This window comes from Colossoma macropomum, unplaced genomic scaffold (genome assembly GCF_904425465.1).
Source record: "Colossoma macropomum unplaced genomic scaffold, Colossoma_macropomum, whole genome shotgun sequence".
NCBI classification, from domain to species: Eukaryota; Metazoa; Chordata; class Actinopteri; order Characiformes; family Serrasalmidae; genus Colossoma; species Colossoma macropomum.
Genome location: NW_023495267.1, coordinates 602,521 through 622,290, shown reverse-complemented (window position 1 = coordinate 622,290; position 19,770 = coordinate 602,521). Strand labels below are relative to the sequence as shown.

General features: G+C 38.7%; 2 protein-coding genes across 9 annotated transcripts in view; one reads left to right on the top strand and one right to left on the bottom strand.

Moving 5' to 3' along the window:
* The first annotated feature begins 588 nt into the window (after window positions 1-588).
* LOC118801387 (C-X-C chemokine receptor type 5) lies at window positions 589-16,263 on the top strand. 2 transcript variants are annotated; one of them, XM_036561681.1, is made up of 2 exons: window positions 589-931; window positions 14,887-16,263. In XM_036561681.1, the coding sequence occupies exons 1-2, from the start codon at window positions 911-913 to the stop codon at window positions 15,958-15,960; spliced, it is 1,095 nt and encodes a 364-aa protein (XP_036417574.1). In that variant the 5' UTR covers window positions 589-910; the 3' UTR covers window positions 15,961-16,263. The 2 variants fall into 2 exon arrangements, with proteins under 2 accessions (XP_036417574.1, XP_036417575.1); XM_036561682.1 differs by lacking the exon at window positions 589-931 and adding an exon at window positions 5,602-5,660.
* A 143-nt stretch (window positions 16,264-16,406) lies between these two features.
* The window catches only part of bcl9l (bcl9 like), a 68,207-nt gene continuing 64,843 nt past the window's right edge, over window positions 16,407-19,770 (bottom strand). For all 7 annotated transcript variants that reach the window (XM_036561676.1, XM_036561674.1, XM_036561677.1 and 4 more), the window contains 2 exons: window positions 19,370-19,612; window positions 16,407-18,092 (listed from right to left, as the gene is read on the bottom strand). In XM_036561676.1, the coding sequence (XP_036417569.1) occupies window positions 16,888-18,092; window positions 19,370-19,612 (1,448 nt within the window). In that variant the 3' untranslated portion in view covers window positions 16,407-16,887. The remainder of the gene's footprint in view (window positions 18,093-19,369; window positions 19,613-19,770) is intronic.

Genomic DNA, 19,770 nt, shown 5'->3' with positions numbered 1-19,770 from the left:
ATACGTTTTAAGCCAATACCTCATATCAAAACTATTGAAAAGCAGTGTATCCGGCAACAGACAATTTGTGTGTAACAATCTCATGTAATGACTGTAATGAGGCAGCTTTTGAGGCATTAAATGCTTCATACATCTAATTCCTATCATGACCAAATTTATTCTGAAAAATTCTTACTCAAAATTCTTACTTTCACATCAAACCGCTCTGACTGACTTTGTTTACATTTCAGCGGTTGGATTATGCAAAAATTTTGAGCATTGGTGGAATTCCCCTGTAAAGCAAGGCAACATATGTGCAGTAGCAGCTGACTGCACTGATTAAAAGTAAATGTCTCATAAGGAAATGTCTCATAAGCCTGACACAACAAGGAAAAAAGTATTTCAAGAATAGCTCATGATTACACCTGAAAAGATTGAAAAGAGATTGAATTATGCAGAAATTTAGAAAAATTCCACTTTAAATGAGTTTTGAAGGGAAAAAACATAACTGCCGTGTTTGTATACTAAAAGGTACAGGTTACAGAGAGTGAAGAATTATGAGTTATAGACTGAAACTGGTGTGTTCTTGTTTGAAACCCTAATAATGAAAAGAAAAACAGTGTATAAAAAACAACAAGTTTCAGGCTGATGGGGGAAAAAAGTACACATGCTATTGACTGAGGTTTTTTTTTCAGTTTCATATCATTTGATGTTCTGTGGGCAATTCAGACTCTAAGCATGCTGAAGAAAAAGAGAAATGTCGGAATAATAAGTGGGTGTATGAAAAAAAGAAAAGCATGAGAGCTGGAACAATGTTTCCTGGAAACACGGTCGGCTGACCTTTAGTGAAGTTCCTGCCCTCAGTGAAGAGAAACGCACGCTTAGGAAATATCAGAATAATTACTGACCTGGGCACAGGGTGACTAACATAATGGAGGCTTTTGTTTATGAAGTGAGTAGAACTGCTTACATTCACAACTCTTGGAGTAACACAGCAGAAAACTTTGTGGAATTTGTAAAATGCCAACTAGTGCTTTACCAGTGCTTGAGTTAATATTCTTTCTGTAGTGCAAATACTAAGTGACCTGTAATCATTCAACTGAGGGACTCAGTCATGAATTTTAGCTGCATTTTTGCTACTTTTTTACCCGCTTTCAATAACTGTTTTCACACCTAACAGAATGGAGGAAGTGAAATATTTCCATATACAGCTGGTGGCTGATGATGAAAAACTTTAAGCTTCATATAATCCTTTAAAGAATACATATAAATGGAATGACAGGCTGTTATTTAGCAAGTGTGTTTAAAAAGGAATTCCAGTGATTTTTCTGCATAATTCAATCACTGTGACATAAACAAAGTCATTCAGAGTGGTGTGATTTGAAATGGTTAATTATGAAGAAACTTACAGACTCAAATTGCTTTACATTGGTGACAGGACGCTATGTCTACAATATATTTCATTTACTACCCAAAATGCCCAGAGAATCTAAACGTGTCTTCTGAATTTTTATTTGTAGTGTTGATGATGTCAGAAAGTGGTAAATCTGAAAAATATGCTTATTTGGGGACAATTTTTTGTCTGTTTTCTACCTATTTTGCAATACCCTGCATGACCTCCACCATGAATGGGCTTTTCGATATATGTTAAATTATGCTAAATTGTCTTAAAACTTTTGTAAAATATTGTAACTTATTGCCACTACTTGACTTTGTGTGAAGTAGCTTTCAGAGGCATTAAATACTTCAGACGTCTGGTTCCTATCACCACCACTGTAAACAATTTTGACCAATGATGCAAAAATTTAGAAAAATTGGTGGACCTTAAAAACCATGTCGTACCTTTGAGGGTACATTTGCATTGTTTGTACCTTGGGGGACTAAAATTTACCTGTACAGTAGCCTTTTTTCTGACAATTCCTTGGATTAGAACATACGAACATACCTTTGGAACAAGCCACTCTGCATATCTAATTATGCAGAAATTTTGAAAGCAATGTTTTCAGCTAATACAATTGCCAGTTTATTAGGTACTCTTTACCTTTTAATTGTTGTTACAATTACTGACTGTCGCCCATCTATTGCTACACAATTTGTCAGCCACGTAAAGGGACTACCACAGGACCACTCTTGACCAGTATTAGGATAGTGGACCATTCTCAACACAGCAGCGACACCAGCGTGGTAGTGGCATGTCAGTTTGTGTTGAGCTGGCACAGTGTACATACACCCTTATCAGCACAACATTAAAAACACCTCCTTTTTTCTACATTTTATCAGTCCCACTGACGATATAGGTGCACTCTGTAGTTCTACAATTACAGACTGTAGTATGTCTGTTTCTCTGCATATTTTCTTAAGCCCCCTTCATCCTGTTCTTCAGTGGTCAGGACCACCACAGAGCAGGTATTATTTGAGTGGTGGATCATTTTCAGCACTGCAGTGACAATGATGTGGTGGTGGTATGTTAGTTAGTGTGTGTTGTGCTGGTACAAGTGGATCAGACACAGCAGTGCTGCTGGAGTTTTTAAACATCTCAGTGTCACTGCTGGACTGAGAACAGCCCACCAACCAAGCATGGGCAGCATCCTGTGACCACTGAAGAAGTACTAAAGGGCAACTAACACAAACTGTGCAGCAACAGCTGAGCTATTGTCTCTGATTTTAGAGGTGAACCAAAGTAGGTGTGTTTAATAGAGTGGACAGTGAATGGACACAGTGTTTAAAAACTCCGGCAGCACTGCTGTGTCTGATCCACTCATCCTAGCACAGCACACACTAACACGCTACCACCATGTCAGTGTCACTGCAGTGCTGAGAATGACCCACCACCCAAATAATACCTGCTCTGTGTGACCATTGCAGAACAGGGTAAATGGGAGCTAAGAAAGTAGGCAGAGCAACAGATGGACTACAGTCTGTAATTGTAAAACTATACAGTGCACCTTTATGGTAAGTGGAGCTGATAAAATGGACAGAGAGTTAGGAACAAGGAGGTGGTTTTAATGTTATGGCTAATATACTTAATATACTGTATATAATTAATGGTCACTTCATTACACATACATTCCTTGTTGGTACACTCTGTATATGTAAAGTTTGAGGTTAATCTTTCTCTGTGCACAGTTTGTGTCATCATTATTTAGCTTCATCAGTGGTGAGTTCCTGACCATAGGACCACTGGATATTTCTGGCAGACCATTCTCAACCCAGAAAGTACCAGTGTAAACACCTCAGCAATGCCACAACATACCAACACAACCCACGCTACAATGCAACTAGCATTTTGGTGCCCCAGCTGTGCTGAAAATGTCCACCACCCAAATAATATATTTGGTCATCGATGTTGCTGCAATCACTGAAGAGAAACGTGATTAGAAAATACAGAACGATTAATAATCTGGGACAAGATGACTTAGGCTGTGTTCACATTACCAGGCTGAAGTGGCACAAATCAGATTTTTTGCCTAAAGATGACACAGGTCTGACGTTTTCAGATTTGTTACAATAACAACACATACAATTACAATCAAGAGTACATATAACACAAACATGTGTGAAAAAGTTTATATTGATTTAAATGGAGAAATGTCCACACAGCTTGTGTGTGTTTTTTTTTTTATACTTTGAGAGGGTATGCAAATGTGGAGGTTTATTTTCACACCATTTCACTTTATATGTAAATTAATCAAAAAAGATGTTTTGGAATATTTTCTGTGGGGTTAAAGACTAACGTAATCTTTACTTAAAAATAAAATAAAGAGGTTCACATTCGTGTAGGTAAGCAATACAAATCTATCATTATGTGAATAAACATACATCCTGAATTGACCCGCACGGGCAGATCTTAATCAATAATGCCACTTGAATGAACCCACATGCTTCATGAACAACAAACAAACTAACCAGCAGAACAAGCCTTTGTCGCTAAGATAATTTGCGGCTCTCGGCTGTTCATTAGTAAAGCAAGATGAAGGCAAAACAAGGTCAGATGCATTGCTTTTGCAGCATTTACAGGCACCAGCCTGAAAGAGCCTGAGCAGAACAATTTAAGTGTGTAATTTTGAGATTTTAATAATGAAGTACTTCACAAAGTGACAAAAGCCCGAGTGCTCTTTTTCAGGTAACTGTGTGATAACTGTTAGCATTTTGTCCTGTAATTTTCCATAGGTCACACATTGAAGCAGACTTGGGAGAAAACACAGTGATACAAATTTTGTCAAATAAAAGAACACAATAAAGTGCAGTTCAGTAAAGGCTGTGATTGTACTCTATTGTCATCTTCAGTGTTTAGTTTATGCTTTGCTTTCTTCTCTGAAGCCACTTTGCCTGAGGCTGTTTGAAATGATCTGTTTTGCCTTATGAATGAGAGTTCATTCCTGAGACTGAAGTTTTTCTCCGTGCAGTTTTTCAGTCTGAAACCTGATGCTGTGGTTTGAGGAGGTCCTAAAACATACACCGTTCCCTAGAAATGGTTTATGGTACAGGTTTGACATCTGTCTGCAGCACAGAATGTGTTTAACCAGCACAGCTGCGTTTCTAGAACAATCTTGTTTATGTTAGGTACATGTGGTACTAATTTCTGTTAAAAAAAAAATGCATGCATGCATTCTATCTTGGTTTAGACCAGTCTAGTGCTTGTCTGTTGCTAGTTTAGCTAGTTTAGCACACAACATCATGTGTTGGTTTTGCTGGTGTGATCAGCCTGAAAACTCCCACTACCAGGATCCAAAACACAACATATGCTGGTTCTTCTAGTTGTCTGTGCTTCTTTTTTTTTTTTCTAGCAGGTTTGTCTAGCTATGATATACTTGAAATCCATTTTATAGAACAACTTTTTTTAAACTGGTGGTAAATGAGTTTTTGCCGTCTCTGGGGGCTGTTACTGCGGTAACTCCATTAACCATCCAGTGTTGCCAACTACTAGCTTTTCGAGTTGCTAAAGCCTGCTTGAAAAGTCGCTGAATGTTGCTAGATTACATCACGTGCTAATTAGTATATTTCTGACATCATTACATTGTATTTGCATTCTGCCTAGTGTCAGATGGTGTCAGCCCTTTACATCTGATTGCTTATCTCTTACTCCCTGTGTTCACAGATACATTCTTAAAAAGGATGGTTCTTTAAGGGTTCTTTAGTAAAAAAATGTTTCTATATAGGACCATGAACACTCACAGAACCATTTGCATGATTAAAGGGTTCTTTGCATCATGAAAACGTTTTTCAGATTGATAGAGAATGTGCTGTAGATAGTTCTATATAGCACCATTTTTAAAAGGGTTCTATATTGCACCAAAAAGGGTTCTACTGTAGTTACGACGTCAACAATGGAACAATGGAGGAACCCTTTTTGGTACTATATTGAATCATCTACATCACATTCTTCATCAATCTGAAGAACCTTTTCATGATGTAGAGAACGCTTTAATCAAGCAAGGGTTCTGTGAGTGTTCATGGTTCTATATAGAACCATTTTGTTCACTCAATATCCCTTAAAGAACCATTTTTTTTATGTGTGTTCTGTATTGTAATACAGATGAAATTCCCAATAAAGCTGTCCTCATTTACATATTTCTCCGTTTGTGTTGTTAGACAATGGGATGAGTATGAAGTAGTGACCGAAACATGGCCCATTAAGACTACATGTTGACCAGCAGTCACTTCCAACAATATGAATGGAAGTGAGTGAATATGTGTGCGTGTGTCTGAGATTAAACTTATCGCTTTTACACCTACACCTACACCACTCAAAATTCATTGTAAAATTCAATTTAAAAAGCTTACCTAGCAACGTTGTATCAAGTTCCACACAACTATGTTAAGTAGCATCTTAGACACTTAACTGAGCACTACATACTCAATTAATTAGTAAGTGTAGCAATTAGTAAAAACATTTTTACATGTGATGCATACGTTCATTTAAATTTATAGGGTAACGCTCAACAAATGAAGGCAAAAGAAGCAATACAAGTTATCAGATTTAAAACAGACCTATTTAAGTTGTAATGACATTACCCAGCTGTGCAGGAGGTGGAAAATATGGGAGCACAGGGAACAACATGGGGCACAGTTTAACGCTGACTTTTGTTGTTATACAAGGTCAGACAGCAGGTGCTTCTTGCCACATTACCACATGTCCTAGCCCCGGTCACCTGTGAAAATTTAGAGCAATTTGTCAGCATTTTAAAGAGATCTGAGCCAAAGAGTGTTTTCAGGGCATGAAAGTAATTTTTTTCAAAACATTTTTTTCTGTTACTGAGCTGTTTGTGTAAATGACATCTGAAAACAGGGATTTTCTTCTACTTTATTAGTATCTTTCAGATATTAGTGTTTTGGTTTTAAGTAAGTATAATAATGAAATTGAAATTAACAGTTGGTAAAGCTGTAGCTATTCAGAAACAATGTTTCATATTGTAATGATGTGTGATGTTTTTTTTATTTGCTGTCCTTCACTGGACAAAAAATAAGTAATTTGTCATTGTTTGACACACAGTCTCAAGTCAGTTGTCATATATAATTTGATGTGTATATGTGTATCTATCAATTGAGCTGTCTGTCTCTCTTATAGATAAATAAAGATAGATAATATACAACCCCATTTACAAAAAAGTTGGGACACTGTGCAGAATGTAAATAAAAATAGAATGCAATGATATGCAAATCAAGTAAACCATATTTTAAAGGTAAATACAATAAATACAACATATCAAATGATGAAACTGAGAAATTTTATTGTTTTTTAAAAATATATGCCCATTTTGAATTTGATGCCAACCACACGTTTTAACACCCTGTACGTGTTTGGGAACTGAGGAGGACCAAATGCTGTAGTTTTATTTATTTATTTTAGCTGTACAAATATTTTCTTGTTCTTGTTTGATATTGGATTTCAGCTGCTCAACAGTTCAGGGTCTCATTTGCTATACTTTTCATTTCATAATGCGCAAAATGTTCTCAGTGGGTGACAGGTCTGGACTGCAGGCAGGCCAGTTTAGCACCTGGACTCTTTTAAATACAGAGCAATGCTGTTGTAATACATGCAGAATGTGGTTTGGCACTGTCTTGCTGAAATAAGCAGGGACACCCATGCCATGCGCACTAATGCACCCCTATACCATCATGAATACTGGCTTTTGAACTATGCACTGATAACAACCTGAGTGGTCTTTTGTCCAGAGGACACAGTGTCAATGATTTCCAAAAATAATTGCAAATTTTGATTTGTCGGACCACAGGACACTTTTCCACATCGCCTCAGTTCATTTTAAATGAGCTCAGGCTCAGAGAAGGCGGTGGCGTTTCTAGATCCTGTTTATATACGGTTTCTTCTTTGCATTTTAGAGTTTTAACTTGCATTGGTTAATGCAGTGACAAATTGTTTTCACAGACAGTGGTTTTCAGAAGTGTTCCTGAGCCCATGCAGTGATTTCCATTGTTTTTAATGCAGTGCCACCTGAGGGCCCAAAGATCATGGCCAGCAATTTCATACAGAGATTTTTCCAGATTCTCTGATTCTTTTAATGACATTATGTACCGTAGATGATGAAAAGCAAAAGTTCTTTGCCATTTTATGTTGAGAAACATTATTTTTGAATTGTTGCACATTTGCCTGTGTAGTCTTTCACAGAGTGGTAAACTATTCCTCATCTTTACTTCTGAAAGACTCAGCCTCTCTGGGATGCTTTTTATACTCAGTCACGTGACTGACCTGTTGCCAGTTAACCACCACATGTTTTTTTAGCATTACACAACATGTTGTTGGCATCAAATTCAAAATGGGCATATATTTAAAAAAAAACAACAAAATTTCTCAGTTTCAACATTTGATATGTCGTCTTTGTACTATTTTCAATGAAATATAGGGTTTAAATGATTTGCATATCATTGCATTTTGTTTTTATTTACGTTTTGCACAGCGTCCCAACTTATTTGGAAATGGGGTTGTATAATGCAGTACAGATGGAAAATATAATTGTTAATTAATTGTAATTAACGTATAATTATATTGAATTAACTTTGTTTGCACTAATTTATCAGACTTTTCTAGTGACTGTTACAACTAACCCTCTGTTACAGTTAACTCACCCATGGGGTAAACTGCAACAGTGCACTTCCCATCATCACAAAGTTAAAGTGTTCATTTATAGCTATGTATATTTTACTTATGTAAAAACATGATGATTCCAACTTAAATGTATTTAAAATTATTTAATAAAAAACAAAAGGTTATGCCCCGCTCCCCCATAATTCTGTAATTGCACATCACTACTTTATTACACCTAAGTAAGCTATTTTTTCGGAAGCTCTGTACTTTACTTTTATTGAAGTATTGAAATTGAATACTTGTACTTTAACTTAATTATATTTCAAAAATCAAACAAAGCATAATTTTTATTCCTTACATTTATTTAGGGTGTTAAAGTACTCACTACAAATCTCAAAGGCCAGGAGATTTTTCTTCTACCAATCAGTTGAGCTTCTGTGCGTTTGAACATAATGCTTTGATTAAAACATTTAATCAAATTTCTTGTAAGTGTAAAATGAAGACATGAAACGGCCCACGACTATGCTAATTTGTCTTTGCGCAAGGATTAATGCCGCTGATTAGTCACCACACCACAGAACTTTCATTTCCTTGTTAAAAGTAGGTCTGTTTTACATCTAATAACTTGTATTGCCTCTTTTGACTTCATTAGTTGAATGCTGCTCTATAAAGCTAAATTAATGTGTGCGTCATACATAAAATGATCAGATCAATTAATTAGCATTTACTTGAGTTCACTGAGTACATATTGTCTAAGATGCTACTTAACACAGTTGTGTGGAACCACTTGACACAACATTGTGAAGTAACTCTTACCATTAATTTTGTGCAGGTGTAGCTATAAAAGGTATTATTAAAAGTGAGTTGAACAAGTAGCAGAAATGCAGCTAAAAGTCTTGTACACATTTTCAAGTTTTGCAAGTTTAATCTGACTACAGGACACACACACACATACATAGTCACCCACTCCCACACAGATTGTCACATAAAAAAGGCATCTCCGAAATGGTAACTTTATAAGAGAAGGCAAAATGTTTTATACTTGAGCATTTTTAAAATGTACATACTTTCTTTTTTCTTTCCTTACAGTATATTTTGGCTCCATACTTTTAATTGATTTTGACACAGTGCTCATGTTTTCACTTTATATCTTTCAGCCCTGCAGCTGTGGTAGAAACAAGCTCAGCTGCAGGGAACATGGTAACTTGCGCATACAGCCAATAAGCCTACGTGGTTAACCACAGAAGGTAGATGCACACACGCAAGGAAAGGTAGGCCGGAAGGAAAGAAAAAACAGAGGTGGGAAAGATGTGAGTCTCGCTTAACAAGGCAATGGGCAAACAAATACTTATTATATGCACAGGTGTGCAGAAGTGTGAACACATCCGCCATCCGACATGTCAAATGACATGTTTTGTTGAAAATATATTAAAACATCTTCTACAGTGAGCAAACTTAACAGCATTTTTTCTGCAAAGTTCAATTCACAATTCCTGTTTATTTGCTCAGTTTAACATATTGTAGAAAAAGCACCAAATGTGAAATATGCTATAACTTTTCATTTTATTTCATTTTATTTTTCCCCCAACATATTCAATTTAGCAAATAAACAGTAATTATGCATTAAGATTAGCATAAGTGTGTTCTCTATAGAGAAAGTGTTAATGTAGAAAATCAATAAAACATGTAATTTGACCAGGGGAGTCCAAACCTTTGCATACAACTGTATTTTATTGAAACAGGTGACTCAGTTTCACTCAGTTACATGCATTTAAAGGAGAGATTTGTTTAAATAAAATTGAGGTTAAAAAAAAAAACAATCTTTAACCAATTATTCAATACTCCTCTGAGATTCCAATGAGATTACATTACTTATCACTTTCTATAAAAAGTATTAAAACCAAAACAAATCTGCATCAACTGCAAAGAACAAGGGAAAACCCAAAAGTCATTTCAGTACTTTATTTAGGAAGAAATAGTTAATCACAGCAAATCTCATATAAAGACGTCACTATCCCTGCCTTTCAACAAGACACATGCAGTTATGCTTGATTAAAACAAACAATGTTGATGCTGTTTGAAAACTTTGACAGACAGCTCGACAGCTTTGTGGCGCTTCCCGTGCTGAGATTCCAAAAGCATCTTAGTGTTAAGATCAGTAAGAATTATTTCTGTGCCAAGATTGAGCTAAGATGGGTTTTTGGTAAACGCAGCCCAGATGTAAAAAAAATAAATAAATAATAAGAAAAAGTCACATACCTGTATGTTACTTTGTCTCACATTACCACCAACATTAGTGATTTCATTCGCATGTAAAAAAGTAAAGAAGTAAAAAAATAATGCTGCTGTCGGAAGAAAACCTTATATCTCCATTTTTGTCATTTTCCAGTTTTTGACAGAATTTGAAAATGCCGGTTGGCCTTTACATTGAGTGTAAATTTCATGATGAATGGACCAAAAGAAATGACCTAAAATGACTTGGAAAAAAATCTGGTTCCATTGACTTACATTAAAACTAAAGTATGTTTTTTCTTTTTCCTGTAAAGTTATCATTTTGGAGATATGAGGTTTTCTTCCAACAACAGCGATAGACATACAAGACTTGACTTCAAAATGTGAAAATATATGTCAGAGAAGTGGATCATGCCCAATTAAACAAGCAAAATAAGAAAAGGCTAACAAATTATTCTGCAAAACAAAAAACAATGTGTTCTAAGAAGAGCAGACACTTTAAGCACATTAAGTTTCCACATATACCTTAAATGTGCTGGTTTCACAGCAGAGTAAACTACCAAGGTGTGTGTGAAGTGCTTACAAACAGATCGGACCTGATCGAGGGCTTCACTTCAGAAGCAGCAGCTGAGCTAATCAATGATGTTTTTTGAGACCCCCACAACCTGGCCAAGTGCCAGGTAAAGCTCCAAAATGAGAGTTTGAGTCTATGACAAAGGAAATGGGACGTTTTGCGTTATCTGCCATGCGCACATTAGTCTGGCTATGAAGTTAATAGCTAAGTTAACTAACTAAGTTAGCTTAAGTAACCATCAAACCACATGGCGTACTTGCCTGATGTTCTAAATGTACTTTTTGATAAGCTTAATTTTATGGGGAGAATATATTAAGCAGAACTTTAGAACTTCATTAATGCTAGCAAGTTAGTATCTTTAATTTAATGACTTTTATTGAATGACCAGCTCTCCAATTGTTTACTTAGCACTAGCTGAGAGAGAGAGGGAGAGAGAGAGAGAGAGAGAGAGAGAAAGAGAATGATACTGACTAAAGCTTGTGACTAAGAATTCCCCACCCACAACCAGGAAAAATCTAAGAAAAACCCCCCTTGCCTGGGGATTCCTATTCAGAAAGTCGGGAAGTTCTTCTGTTGAAGAATGAAAATACGGCTTTGGCGCCCAAAGGGTGCATTAGGCCTATGTCTAGAAGACAGCCATTTGGGATTCATCCATAGGCTGCACGACTCCCTATTTAACTTTTAGTGCGCTCTGCCAGTTTTATGACTTGTGTAGCTGGTGGTGGTAAAAATTGCATAACAATGTGTGCAACAATTTCTTTCTGTAAGAGACACCAGTTAGACAATTTTAAGTATGCATTATGAGGGTATTTAATTTAATTTTCTTTCATTCAATGTAATGCATTTTAACTCCGTTTTAAATGCTACTTTGAGTCAATTATTTAATGAAAGCTGCACAAATTAATGTATAGCAGTGTTTACTACAGAAATATTCACTTTATAAGTACCCTGAGTGCCTCCACTGTAGTAATGCTAATTTCTGCTATTGCTACTATGGGAATTTCAGTGTTTTGTTGGCACCAAGCTAGCGATGTTCACTTCCCACAGGTTTAATACTACTTAGGCCAGCTCTGTTTAAACACAGGCACTTAAAGGTTGTAACTGACATTCAAATGGCATACTATTAACTTCCATGAATAGAGTGAGTCTAGTTCTCGCTCGGCTGAATCACAAATCTATTAAATAGAGTTGCTGCCCTTTGTTATGATGTGACTTTGTTATGACGTGATGTTACCCCACCCTCCGCACACGTATACATACATATACATATATATATATATATATATATATATATATATATATATATATATGTATGTCTTTATGTGTGTATGTACGTGTGTATATGTCGTAACATAAACCTACATAGGCCTGCATTGACAAGTCACGTCTTTGCTTTCTGAGCACATGTAGCAGGGGTGAGTTGCTAGAATATGTGTGTGGGGAGCATTTATTCAGAGCGACCTTCTTTCATTCTTTCACTCATTGTGATTCTGTGTATGTGCCTTTAAGTACTCCCTGAATTAAAGGACATTCTGTAAAAAAGTACATGTCTGCTCCACTGCAGCACATTCCAGTGTGTTAAGGTCTCATACTTTTTCCCCTCTTTGCATTTCTCTGTGTTGTAAAAGGCTGAAGAAAACATCTACCAATACTGGCAGGTTATTAAGTACACCTACCTTGTACCCACACACATTTTTCATTTCATTTTTCACATGATTAGAGAATGCCAGCTGTCCTTTACATTGTGTTAAAAATGCATGATGAATGGGCCAATAGAAATTGTTCAAAACGACAGAATAAAATCGTTACATTAACATTCCAATGTTTTTACCTCCTCCTGGAAAGTTACCAATTTGTTAGTGTCAGCCTCAGATGTTCCACCTTCACAGAAACATCTGACATCTTTTTCATACAAAAGCCCAGTCCTGAATGCACTTGCAGTCCAGTAGTCCACAATTGCGCAAGCAGGCAAGGACTGTGGTAAGGTGTCCCATTTCTCATTTTGATGTTCAAAGAGGTACTTAAAAGTGCCCTCTATGCTCTTACTGTGGGTTTAAGGAAAGGACCATGATGATGTGGCCTATTACCAGAATTCCATGAGATACAGGTGAGGACCAATCCGAGTGGATGGTCAGGTTGTCTGACCAACATGGCAGAAAGAAATATATTGAGATGTGGGTTAATTTAGATCATTTAAAAAAAGAAAGAGCATACAGCTTGGAGTCTGTCCCAAACACACAACTTTAAACCAAGCACCCTCGGGAGTCTCTTGCCCTATAGGTCTGTACATTCTGGACGTTATCAAAATGTGGACTTTGTAAACACTTTTCTCTTTTCTCTCTAGTTTTGATGTCTTCACTATTATTTTAAAATTAAGACACTAAGCTTAGACAACATCTTAAAATAATTACCAGAATATTTTCTAGTTCAAAAATCATGATTATCAATAGTATTGCCTGATCCCTGACTGCAAATGATTTCTAAAGCCATGCCCACATACATTAAAACAAGGCTTTTTCTGTCAATACAGTGCTGTTTTTATAATTCAGCTAAGCACCAGGACACTTAATCTGTACAGAAAAGACTGCACATTTTACTCAGTAAATCACATGGAGTTTACTCTACTGGAGCATTTAAAGGCCCCAATATTACTTGATGTTTAGTCATCCACGATCCCGATATGGCCCACATTTTCTCCCTGAGGACTGACCACTGCTGCAGAGTATGGGTTGTCCAATAAGATTACTAGTAACCAGGGTTGCCAGACTGCTTCTAGTTTCCAGCTAATAAAATAAAAAAAAGCCCTAAAAGTACACATCAACAAGTCTATGATCATTTCAACCATTATCTTAAGTAATATATATTTTTATTTTAATGCATTGTATATGGTAGGACTCATGATCCCATGTAATCAGAAAGACAAATGAATAGCAATAATATAGCAAGCATAAACAATCATCACACCTTTTTAAAACTTAGGCTATGCTGAACAATTCATTGGCCATTCCTATTTCAAGCCCAGGAAGCAAGCCTACGAGATTTTGGACCACATATGATGTGGTCCAAAAACTCCTGCATTTCAGGCTTTACAGGGTGACTAGCAGCAGCGCACAGGCAATGTGTTTTAGCATGGTTTTTCCTGGTGTGGTAATGCTACTTCTTTCAATTCTAATTTCAATTTTAATTTCAATTTGAGATCTGACATAGTGCAGCTTTAAGTCATGCACTTTATGTATTTTACATAGTTTTTAAAAACCTGCCAAACCAGCCCAATTTTTGTTTCTTGCAACATCCAACAAATAACTGCCCAATCTGGCAGGAAACCCGAACCGAGAGCAACAATGACTGCTCGGTTGATTAGTAATACCTGATGGGGTTGTTCTGGAATGTTCAATGCTTTTGCCTGAGTGGATCAGTAAAGAAAATAACACCATCCATTTAAGATAACATCTCTCCTTATTTTAATGTGAACACAACACTTACCTTGTTAAGATTCTGTACTTTATTGATCCTACAAGGGAGATTTGACATTTTGCTTCCAACCTATGCCTGTGTTGGCAGGAGGTGGTAAAGTGCCTGCCTAAGGACAGTCTAGGGAAATTTGAACCCACAACCTTCTGGTTGCTGGTTCACCTCTACTACCTCTAGGTACCCTTCACCCCAATACACCTTGTAGTTTACAAGGCAACCATTAATGCCTATAGCTCATTATTTTCCATGAAAAGTTTGGGCTAATCATCTTCTAGCCCTTTCATCAGTGCTTTGTATCTTGGCCAATTGCTGCATACACAATAGGTGTACCTAAAAATTGGCAACTGTGTAGTCCCTCAGGAATGACAGAGGGTTCATTAACAGCCGTTGTCAAGAAGTGAATACTGAATACACATTACTGGATGCTGCATTGTATAAAGGTAGTAAAGAATTGTGATTCTTACAGCTTTATGCAAAAAAAGTGCTAAACAATAGAAAAAAATGTAAAAGAATTTCATACCAACTCTGAAAACCAATCATGTCACATAACTATACATATATATGTGTGTGTGTGTTCTTTTATCAGTTCTCTGAAGAGGACTACATCCCTGAAAATGTCTCAGTGAGTGCACTACCACAAGGCCAATTCACCTGTAATGATAAAGAAGAGCCCCTGTCCCTGTTTCATACTGTTTTCCAGCCTTTAGTCTACAGTATGGTGTTTCTGCTGGGCCTGACGGGAAACGGTCTCCTCCTGACCATTTTGCTGCAGCATCGTACTCATCTCCGCATCACTGAGATCTACCTACTACACCTCGCCCTGGCTGACCTACTCCTGCTCTTGACCTTCCCTTTCGCTGTGGCCCAGGTGTTGACTGGCTGGCTGTTCGGTGACTTCCTGTGCAAGCTGCTGGGCTTGCTTAATCGAATGAATATGCTGTGCGGAAGCCTGCTACTGGCATGCATCGGCTTTGACCGCTACCTCGCCATTGTGCACGCCGTCTCCAGCCTCCACAGCCGCCGGCCGTGGATCGTCCACCTCACTTGCGCTATTCTCTGGCTCTTCTGTCTCACTGTGACCATGCCCAACATGGTGTTCCTCTCGGTGGTGCAAAACAACGAGTCTGCTAGGCTGGTGTGCTACTTCAACAACCATGGCATTCACGCTTATAACTGGATAATCGCTAGTCGCTTTCTGACCCACCTGTTGTGCTTTGTCCTGCCCCTGGTTGTTATGGGTTACTGCTACGCTGCAGTGGTGCTCACCCTCTATCAAAGTCAGCAGAGTCTGGAGAAACAGGGGGCTATTCGTCTGGCCATGGTGATCACGCTGGTTTTCTGCTTGTGCTGGCTGCCCTACAACATCACCCTCTTTGTGGACACGCTGGTGCGCTTGGGTATTGTGACTCACAAAAGCTGCCAGGCAAGCTATGCGCTAGAACAGGGCCTGATGGTCACTGAGAGTATTGGCTTCACCCACTGCTGCCTCAACCCAATCCTGTATGCCTTCATAGGAGTGCGCTTTCGGAAAGATCTCCTGCGACTGCTGGCAAAATGGGGCTGCGGAACGTTTTGTGCTCCAGTGCTTCGGGCTGGAGGACTGAACAGGGTGTATGTGTCTGAGGCAGCTACCACCACAACAAGCAGTCAATACATATGAGGGAAGAATCCAGGAATGAAGCATACTGAAAGCATCCAGTTATTCATTTATGGGAAAATGACTGTCAATACAAAGCTAAGGTTTTTCTGATTTTGACCACTTCTGACCACTCTTTAGCTTGCTGCTTTGGCTCTGCAAGTATATAGTGCTAACAATAACAGAGTGCAAACAAGTGCTTATAAAGATTTCTGATTAACTGAATGAGGTTTGGAGAATTCACAAAGTCAGAGATGCCATTTCATTGCTGTGAGAATTCTAGCTGCTTAAAAAATGCTTCGGTCAGCATTATGAATGAGTGCATGAATGAAGTACCAGTTAATGCAAGATTAGAGATTCAAAAATAAATTTGTGTTTATCTCTGTCTGATAGTGTTTTGCCTCCTTTTCTTCCATCTTTAATTATCCACATCATCAAACTTCTCAACATCAAGCAAGACCAACACAAACTTTGAGCAGATTTGCAGATTTTTTTTCCTTATTATTTGCTTTTAGACTTCTATTAAACACAGTTATACAGAACAGTTGCAAACGAGCACAAATTGCATCTTATTTACAGCAACTATATATAGAGAGAATTTGTATTTATATATATATTTATATATTCCCTTGCACAACAGTTTGGTAGCCAGAGAAAATGGAATTAGAAACTGAGTTTTTCCCCTGTCACCTCCTTTAAAACAAACACATTGATCTGTGAAATATACATATTTTACAGACACTTTAAAAAATGGCTTCAGAATTTGTTGCTTTACTGTAATGATTTAGCCTTTTCTCTCATTGTCTATCTCAGAATTAAGAGATTATTTCTAATAACAATTATATTAGCATTTGATTGCCACAATCAATAAACGTCAATAAAAACATGTCAGAGTTGGAAGTAACCCATAAGAAAAAAACAAGGTTTTTACAGGTTTACGGAGAAACATGTTCAGAAAGGCATGTTTGCCATGCCTCCAGGTCCATAGCCCAGTGGACTATCCAAAGACATGCCCCTCTGTCTGATACCCTGGGGCCCCATCATGACTGACTGTGGGTGTGGGGGTCCCATCATGGGCCCTTGAGGGGACAAGAGTGGCCCTTGCTGGCCAAAGTGCTCCCCAGGAATGGCCATGCCCCTCTGCTTGGCCTGCATCATCATCAAGTTCTGCTGGGCCATAAGGTTGTGTGGATGTTGCTGTGGCGACATCATGCCCTGTGGTGGATGGGATTGGTGCTGCAAAAGGCTGTTAGCCATCATAGCCTGCTGCTGCTGATGATGGTGTTGCTGCTGTTGCTGAGGCATACCTGTCCTGCCCATCAGGTGCCCTGGATGGCATATGGGTCCAGGCCCCATCCCGCCACCTGAGCCCATACCTCTGGACCCTCCCTGGTTCATGCCCATCCCAGGGCGCAGGCCGCAGTGCGAGGGATGCAGAGGAAGCTGTTGCTCAGCCATCATGTTTTGCAAGTTGGCGATGTGAGGGTTGGAGGAGGGGGCGCTGTTGTGAGGGGGCCCGGACGAGGAGAGCTGCTTCAGGAGCTGGGCTGAAGGAACCTGCTGAGGTGGCGGGCCTTGGTGAGGGGTCTGCTGCGGCTGGGACATAGCCTCACTCTTGGGGAAGTACTGCAGGGTGCTGCTAGGCTTGTCGGCAGGAATGATTCGAGACAGATCAAATTCTGGTATGCCTGTGTGTGTGGGCCTGATGACCTCACTCAGGTCTGGCCCCTCTCCCATGGGCATGGAGGGGAAAGAGTCTGATGGGTGAGGGGGACGCTGATGGGGCATACCCTTACTGAGAAGGTGCATTTGCTGTGGAGGGAGGACATCATCAGGAGGCTGCGGGTACTGCTGCCCCATACCGCCAATCGGGGAGTGCAAAGTTCCCTGCATGCGAGAAAATCCACCCATCTGGCTTGAAGGGTGCATAGGGGACACATTGCAGGGTCCTATCCCTTCTGGAGGGCCCCCTCCACCTCCCATCATCGCTGACATGCCCATGGGGTTAGGGGAAGGCAGCATTGGCCCAGAGGGATCATGGGATAACTGCTGACCTCCCTGGAGAACCATTCCCATAGGACTTTGAGGGCTGCTGTGAGGTCCTATTGAGCCCTGGGACAGGAGCATCTGTGTGGACTGGTGATTTGCAATATTTCCTGTTATAAGACACAGCAGAAAATTAATTATATACAGTAATTAGAATAAATATGAATAAACATGTATGTAATTATAGAGTACTTAAACTAAGGTGATGCAAAATAAATTACAAATTTGTGATAAACACATGTATTAAAGCCCCAAGAAACCTGAAATCATTTTTTTTTCTAATTAGTTGACACTAATGTTTTCTGCTGGAATTTCTCACATACACCTTGTCCCGCCTACCCAGGTTTACTACAACTATACATCCAACTTTATTTCAGTCATAAAATAATGAAATAATACTTAATGAGCAAAAGCTAACTACGAAAGCTAGTGCATGTTTCTCTCTGTTTGCCTGTTGTTTGCTCATCCGTATGTTTGTCTGTTTGTCCAACTGGCCTAGCTAGAATTCCATGTCTGTGCAGTCCCTGGATGCACATCCAGCAGTAAAGCAAAAGAGAATCTTACCTGCTTTAAGACATCGCCACATAAAAACACCACATAAATGCTGGATAATTTTTTTGTGAGCCATGGACACAGCACCATCTTCATATGTAGTGCCTGTTTCACTCATTTCTCCCTTCTCACACTATTGTGTTTAGTTCTGCTTGAGTGGCATAGAAGGTTGGGAGTCTTGGACTGAGAGATGTCTACAAAGCTGCGCATTAGAATATTAGGAAAATGCCTAGACAGTTCTCAGATATGTCTACAGTAATAAAGTTCAGGGCTCTGCACAGGACATTTGAGTTCCTCCAGGCCAAACACATAAAACCATGTCTTTATGGACCTTGCTTTGTGCACAGGGGCAAAGTCATGCTGGAACAAGAAGGGACCTTCCCAAAGTTAATATCTCCAAAATGGTAACTTCACAGAAAATGGGCAAAACTTTAACTTGCAATGGAAGTTAATGCAGCAAGATTTCTTCTTCCAAGTAATTTTGTAATTTTGTTGTTGTTATGTGTCTGTTATTCATGAAGATTTAAGACAGTGCAAAGGGCAACTGAAGTTTTTAGATTGGGCAAAAAAAGTAAAAAATGACAAAAATTGACAAAGTTTTTTCATGACAGTGACAGAGTTTGCATGGTCTACCGCTTTATGGATGAGCTGTTGTTGCTACTAAATTCTTCCATTTCACAATAATAGCACTTACAGTTTACTGGTGCAGATATAGTATGGTAGAAATTTCACAAACTGACTTGTGGCAGCTGACTGGATCTGCAAAACCAGACATGAGAAAAACTAATGGCAGTTATACTGACTAACTAAAGGTAGTTACTTCAATAGACTGCACCTGGCATGTTGGCTCCAGGAAGGAGGGGTCGATCTGGTGGCATCTCGTCATCAGATGTGGCGATTGTTTTGATGGCATCATGATAGAGAGGAGTAGAGGTGGGCATTGCGTACTTGGACATCTGAGACATGATGAGGGACAGAGGATTCTGGGATGGGGGTGCGTCTGGAGAAGAGGTGAAAGGCATGTTGGGAGGCTGACTGCTGGGTGTTGAGGTGGAGCTCCTGGGAGGCAGGGACATACCTGCAGTAGGAAAGTCAGGATAAAAACCTTCATAAAATTCTCAAAAGTGTCTTTATACAAAAAAAATCTTCATAAAATTAATCATATGTATGGTTTACAGTTATTAATAATCCATAACAGAAAAATATAATTCAATAATCATAAACATCATAAAAGAC